The 7733-nt window shown below is 37.3% G+C and overlaps 1 protein-coding gene across 1 annotated transcript in view; it reads left to right on the forward strand.

Annotated features, from left to right (window-relative positions):
- ZDHHC17 (zinc finger DHHC-type containing 17) overlaps positions 1 to 7733 on the forward strand; it is a 122067-nt gene that overhangs the window by 92548 nt on the left and 21786 nt on the right. Inside the window, exons 11-13 of the mRNA XM_019515789.1 lie at positions 2383 to 2507; positions 4248 to 4310; positions 7608 to 7701. Of these exons, the coding sequence (XP_019371334.1) occupies positions 2383 to 2507; positions 4248 to 4310; positions 7608 to 7701 (282 nt within the window). The remainder of the gene's footprint in view (positions 1 to 2382; positions 2508 to 4247; positions 4311 to 7607; positions 7702 to 7733) is intronic.

Raw genomic sequence — 7733 nt, forward strand, 5'->3', positions numbered from 1 at the left:
ATGTATGTATGTATGTATAAAAAAAATAAAAAGCAAACCCCGAAGTGTATAACTGTATAGTTATTTAGAATTTGTTTTATTATGATAATAAAGGCACTGGTAGGCTTCCAAATAGTTTTAAACTTGTAAATATGTCAGTAAAACATTGCCGAACTGATCTCTCTATATATAGTAGCATTTAATTTTAATCATGGAAGAACACAGATTTTGGCTATTTTAATGAGAATTTGGGTTTATCAGAGAACTTGCAATTTTTAAATGGGGAACACCAGGATCCCTGCTGGTGAGGCAAGTGGTGGGACCCAGGCAGAGAAGACTACCTAGGGCCTGCACTGGGGACGCAACTGGAGGGCAGATGATGTAGCTGACCACCTGGCCATGTAGGGTCAGGAGGAAAGTGCTTTGACGGTTCAAAGCAGGCCACCGCAAGGAGCACATCTGGGCAATAGCTGCCCAGATGGCAGAGCAGAGACACCAGGAGACATGACAGCGGTGCTGCCCAAAAGCCAACTAGGGCAGCCACAGCCCAATGGGCTAGAGGTGCAGGAGGCTCTCCAGGTAGCTGTGCTGTCCCCATCTGGGTCTCGCAGGCTCTCAGCCATGGGGACACAGGTCCAAGGGGGCAGATGCTGCAGTAAGTCACAGCCAGGCAGCAGTCCCCACTGCCAAACTGCTGCAGTGGATAGAGGGTGCAGGGGCCACTCCAAATTAGGGCTGCTTCAGCAGTCCAGCTAGCACAAGGAGCTAGTGTCCCCAGATACCAGCTGGCCGGGCCTCAGAAGCTCCTGAGGACAAGTAGCCCTGAGTTGCTCCCCAGGGCAGGTTTTTATGCTGCTGGGATCAGCACATAGCTCCCCTGGGCTGAAGATCCGGGAGGAGCCGGGCAGGGTCAGTTTGCCCGAAGTGGCACGATTTGCCCCACACCAAAGTGGATGTTCAGGTATGTGTGCTGAGGCACAAATCTCTGACACAAATTTGTGCCTCTGTTATTTGAACTGCCGCAAGCTCATGGGCCTGCATGTATGGATGCGCCCACTGTGTTTTCACGAGGACTTTGTCACACAAGGCTAAGACCCAGGGCAGTTAAAAGGCTGGTAGTTCTTAATTGTAAGTAGTGTTGTATATAGGTTCCTGTAAATAAATTCTTGTTTTCACATCACATCCTGATTAAGATGCTACCAGCAGTTCGTTTGCTGCTTTGGCCACAAGCTACGCTGTTCAGCCAATAGCTAAGGCTGCGAGAGAGTTATCCCAAGATGCTTTTCCTTCATTTTGCTGAGCAGATGCAAGTGGCTGACATCTTCGCAGCTGTATAACCTGTGCGGTGTCTCCAAGAGTGCTCCTCTTCCAGTGAAGAAAACCGCTTCCCTGCTTAAAACACATCCAAATTTGTGGGGGCTGATTTGGGGGGGCGGGGAGGTTTAAGTTGTAGGTTAAAAAAAAATACAGTAGTATCTATGACAGAAGTTCTTTGCATTTTTAAGTATACCAGCAAATGGTACTGTTGAGGTCCTCCTACGATAAGCGTAGGTGGTTTACATTAAAATGGCTTTTTACCAATTTAAACATCCCTGTGTTGGCGACGTTGCTGGCACAGCTGTGTCAACCAGGGATCATCATGCCTGACCAGCAGAACTGTATTGGCAGAAGGCTTTAGTATTGGCATAATCTCATTTGAAAACTTATTTCCTCTGTTTATATGGGAATTAAATTTATAAACATTTTCAGGAACTAATTAGAATATTCTGTAAAGGTGGTGGGGGGCAGGTTGCTTGTGTGTGTGTAAAAAAAAAAAAAAAAAAGGCAGCTAGTTAAACTGGACTAAAATATAGGTATGCTTTAAGAAGAGTGTTTCAAAACACTCCCTCCACTTTAGAAATAAGCAGAGGTTGAGAAATTACTACCATTTAACCTCATTCTTTGTTAGACAATCCCCTCTATGGTTAGAAGCATTGCTTTTGGTAATGTAACTGGAATTGCAAGCTAGTGAAAAGATGTAGCAGACATAAGCTATAAATAGATCCTGTGGATGTTTGCTGTGAAACAGGAAACAGTCTCTAAAAGATAAGTTTTATGGCATTATAACAGTAGCACAATTAGAAATGCAGAACTCTAATCATTCACAAGTGTAAATCATTATAAAAATGAAACAGCAAACTTTGTAAGAACTTCAAGTTAATTAGCTACAGAAAAAATCAAGTATGGAAAAAAAATGTCATTGTCAGATGTCTTTGTGTTTATTTGAAGCATTATTTTGGCCTGTAGCAACTTTTAAAAAAAATGTAAGTTGTTTTCAGGTGGATGCATGTTAGTAATGTGTCTCAATTTGATCTTCTGAAAGAGATTTTCATTTTATACATGCGGTTCCTTGACTTCAAACACATCTCAGTTTTTTCTTTATACATCTTCCATTCCTTGTCAACAGTGTTGCACTTTTCTACAATTTTGGAAAATCCTGGAAATCAGACCCAGGAATAATAAAAGCCACAGAAGAACAAAAGAAAAAGGTAAAAAAATGCCATTAACATTTTTAGGATGAGAGGAAAAAATGGCACGAACGCTTTCAAGGATGGCTCGTCTGTGTTCTTAAACAGGGGAATAGCAGCAAATTACTATGCAAATAAAAGCCTAGCTATGTCAAACATTTTTCTGTATATGTTTTTTAAAAATAACTTGCATATTTGCAAAGACTGAAGATCTAGTCTGAACAGGATATTCTGGTAACAATAAAATTGCAACCTTCGTTTGTTTAGCTTTGGGAATGAGGTGAGGTTGAAATAACAACAAAAGGCACTTAATTGTGAGACCCATGACGTCTGTTGTTTTTTTTTTAATGCTTTAAATTTTTTTCCAAGTACTCTAAGTAAGGACTGCACCAAATTACTGTAATCACAATGTATTATGCATGTAAAGCAAGAGTTCCTACTGACAACATGAATAAAAATGTATGTTTAAAAATAGAAAGTTATGTTCAAAGATGCAAGGTATCCAAATCTAGTGTCTCAAATCTGCATTTATGCATTTCATAGAAAACTGGAATGATAGTCTATTTTTCATGTGTGTTGTAATCAGTGGAAAGCGATGGTGATTGGTTAGATTGTTTGTTTTTGTGTTTTGTTTCGTTTTCATGTTGGTGAATGTGTAGATTCAGCAATACAGTTTGCTTGTCTGGTATTCTAACAAGCCTAGCATTCTAATTTAAATGCCATTCTGACAAGGAGACTAAGTAAATTAAGTAGATTTCACTAGAGCTGTCTTGTGGCCCCAAATAAAACAGAAACTTAAATTGTCCTATTGAAATAATTTGGAGACACAAGTAAATAAATATTTGCCCCTCCACTGCATGGCCTTCCCCAGCCCATTGCCCTCCACTCTCTTTGCATAGTTTCCCCTGCTACCATGCAGGCTCACTCCCCTGCCTAATGGGGACACCTGGATTTCAGAGCCCTGGGCTTCCCAGATGTACCGTTCTTCCCCCAGGTGTAGGGACAGGAAATGCAAGCTGGAGGGTGGAAGGGGAGCCAGGAGGCTTCAGGGATAGCAGCAGCTGAAGCAATGGGCAACTGAGTGGTGCCCAGGAGGCAGTCCAGGGGCTGCCATTTAACACCTTGCTGATTGCATGGCTGATGGACCATGAGTTGAATAGCCCTTGTTGTAACTGAAATCTAATGTGTCACATGATCCATAATGGATATAACATATGCCTTTTATTACTGTTTTCCTTTTTCAAAAGTGAGTTTTTTTATATATGTATATAAATACATATATATGCATAAATGCAGATTTGAGGTTTGGATACTTTATATCTTTGACTAGTAAGTCCTGCTACTCTTGACTGGAGGACAGTGTAAAGCATTTTGTTAATGTGTAGAGTTGTATTAGTTTCAGTAAATATGTGACCTTTAAAATCATTGTAGTTAAACCGGTGCTAAAAGATGTATGAATATACTGAACTTGAGATAAACTTGTTTTATACCTATTTAGCCTGAGGTACTGGGTTTAAACTAAACTGAAATACAATAATTTTGCAAGGAAATAAAGTTTCTATACAGGATTTTGTATTGGTTTGACTCAGGAGATTTAAACCACACTTTTGCAATGACACAGGAGTTACATAGCCTGAGATGGACCATGTCTTCAGGCCTGAAGCCAAGAAAGAAATTTAATTTCCATACTGGAAATTAAGAGGGCATCTATCTAAAAAGTTTAAATACTAATTTTCTTTATTTTTGCTTCTTCTTTTGAAGACAATAGTTGAACTTGCAGAAACAGGAAGTCTGGACCTCAGTATATTCTGCAGTACCTGTTTGGTAGTATGCTTTTTTATCTTTAACAAATTGAAATGTAAATCTCAGTGTTAAGTTTCCTCCAATTGTACCTCCACAGCAGAATTTAGTCCATCGTTAGTTCTCATTTACTCATGAACGTAATTTGTACAAGTTATTTATAGAATGGTTTATTTGTCTTTCTCCTAGATTGATAGTATTCATATCTTATATCTTTTGCTTACACTGCTTAAGGCTCTGCAGACCAAAAAGAGTTTTTTGGTGTAGAAATATTTACAGTTTTTAGAGTTAATTCTTGAATATCTACCATAGAATGAGGATATATTCAAATCTATCTGAATTCACTGAACTGTGAACATTTAATAAAACTAAAGATATGGAATTCTGTAGGTAAAAGTGGTGGATAAATGTTTTGTTAGTATTATAATGGTCTTAAGCTAAAACACTTATCTACTAGTTTCACTCTGGTAACCTTCCCTTCTCTCAACAGTTGCAGATCAGTACATATTAATCTGGTTGCTTCTACCATGTTATCAGTGTGGTGCACTGCTGACATAATTTTACTATGGGTCTATGGGGCTGACTGGCATTTTTTGTACTTCTAGGCCCACTTACAGTTATTTTAGAAGCAATGTTTAATTATGATAGCTTTTAAAAGCAGGAAAAATTATTATGAATTTTTTTAATTAAACAACCTCCTGTGCATTTATAATTATGTAGAAGAACATACTTTGTAATCAATAGTAAACTAAAGTAGCAATTTGTTTAGCTATTTCCACATACGTATGAATTATTTTTGGTGCTATTCAATATGAATAACCATTTGAGTTAATCACCTTGCAGTATAAAATGAAGACTTCTTTAGATTATGCCATTGCATAAATTTGTCCTTATTAATAAGCTGTTAGGTATTTATTTTTTGTAGATCAAATCATAAGATATTAAATGCTAGGAGTAAAATCAAAGAGTGGCATGGAATAAATAGATTTGTGACTGAGATAACAGAATGCCATAAAGTGGGGGTTTTGCCAATTTTTATCTCAGTCCTTTAATTGATAATGTCCAAATAGACTGAGAAAGCAATCCAAGCAGAGCTGTATTGAAATCAGTGGGCCTTTGTGCTGCATAATCAGGTTTTGAGAGTGAATATAAATGTTCAAAAGTGAGATGCATTTATTAAATTAAACTGTGGGCTTAAAAATGAAGAAATAAATCTTGATTCCATAGAGAAGTTTACCAACCAAGGAAGAGTGGCAGGATATTTATTGAACTCATTTGTAGTTCCTGCTACAGAGTTTTTTTTAAATGGGCATTAGCTTCAAGAAAACAAGATTTGGTTAATTTAATTCCACAGTGAAACATGTTTGTTTTTTGTTTTGTTTTGTAAATGTTCTTTTAAATAGGTGATCAGCAAATATAAAGACTGCCAACAGGGCACTTTTGCGTTGCACTAGATGTAAGACTATTTAGTAATTTTTTTAAACCATCAATTCTTTTTGCATTAATACAGTATGATTTGATACAAACAGGGCACATCTACATGTGTCGCTATGGTGACTTACTGCTCCGTAACAGCAGTAACAACCCGTACGGCACCGTGTGAGCTGCACATGGTTATTTTAGGCACTATGTTGCTGTAGCGATGCACTATAATGGGGTAGCGCATTGGTGTGGTGATGTAGCTGCAGTGACATGGTTCTTGACCGTGGATGCTATGTCACTGTAGTGCATTGCTGTGGTGACGTAGCATCATGTATAGACATCCCCACAGACACTTATATTAACCCCATTTTAATAGTAATACTTCGTCCAAGTAGCGGAAACCCATTCTGTTTCTAAAAGACCCATATAGGTAATTGCCACCCAGTTAATGAAAGAATATATTGCCTATCTAGTGCAGATAGCAGGGACCCTGCCTGATGCCTGTTGTGGCAGTCTACTACATGTGTGGTTTGAAAGGATTAAATTCTTTTAGGGAACATTCAAAAGTGCACTCTTGGACAATGCATCGAACTTACTGCCCAGTGTTATGCATTGTAATCTGCGTTTAGGCACCTAAGCAACCTGATTTCAAATAAGCAGAGTTCTTATTGTACTTGATACTTATTTTGTTGAACATTTTTGTGGCTGGTCTTTCCTCTTGTTGCGCCATTAATTCTCTTATTGTGTATCAGGTTTACTATTTACGATATGATACCTATTAATTGGGCCATAAACATATAATGTCTGCTAGAGCTCTGAAAGGCATTTGTTAAAGGTACAAATCAGCTCTGCACTCACCCATCTTTTCTTGTTTTAGTTGAATTTGTAATACACACATCATTTGTGAAGGATGCTTGTGAAAAGCTGCAAAGATTAGACATACAAAAACACATTTTATTTCAATACTATATTTTATTTTTTAAAAATGATCTGATGAATTATCATATCCTTATAAGCGGGTATCCTTCTAACAAAACTGTTTTATACAAACATTTAGTCTCTCCCACCTGTCATGTACTTGAGAAATTTTTGACACACAAAAGGCCATATAAAGAAGTGCTTATGCCGATATTAATTCCAACTTCCAGTTCTGTTACATCATAAGTTTAAAAACATATTAATTACTATTTTCAGCAAGCACTATCACTTGACTCAGAATGGTTTTATCTGGCTTTTTCTATATAATTACTAAAAATCTTATTAGTTCCAAAAATCCATAGTACTTCTAGAACTTTTATGAAACTTAAATGGATTTTCTAAGACATAATTTCAGTAATATACCTACTTGTGTACGTGTTTGTGAACATGTACATGTATCCATACATAAAGTTAGTCACGAAGGACACTATTTTGTTGGTCTACATGGACAGTACCACAATTTGAATGATCATTTTTTTTGTAAAGTTCTCCAAAACTTTCTATAGTACAAAATAAACCTCCTCTAGATATATGCTTAGAGTATCAAAAGATATTAATACTAGCTTTTATGATGGAATAGTTAATTATACAGTCCTCACTGTGACGCTTTATCAGTGATAAATAACTGAAATGAACTGATATTGCTACCAAAATTGTGAGATCTGAAAGATTTTGAAAGATTTTTTGTGTATAAATAGAAAAACTACTCACGGGTAGCATGCAGTCTACAGGCTGCCTGTTGGACAGGCTTGGCTTAATGCAATTTTAATTGGGTAGTAGACTTTGAAATTCCTGTTGGTCTATATCTAAGAAAGAACACCAAAAGTATTTTAGAATGTCTGTACAATTCTTTTTCACAATTGTAAATGTCATACTTCACCAGAAATCTGTTATAATCAAGTGTTAATATCTTTCCGTCAGATACGGAAGCCAGTGAGGTCCAAACATTGTGGTGTATGCAATCGATGTATAGCCAAGTTTGATCATCATTGCCCATGGGTGGGTAACTGTGTAGGTAAGTTGTTTGCTGAAATACAGAATCATAAA

The sequence above is a fragment of the Gavialis gangeticus genome, unplaced genomic scaffold, assembly GCF_001723915.1.
Source record: "Gavialis gangeticus isolate Ggan-Ray unplaced genomic scaffold, GavGan_comp1, whole genome shotgun sequence".
NCBI classification, from domain to species: domain Eukaryota; kingdom Metazoa; phylum Chordata; order Crocodylia; family Gavialidae; genus Gavialis; species Gavialis gangeticus.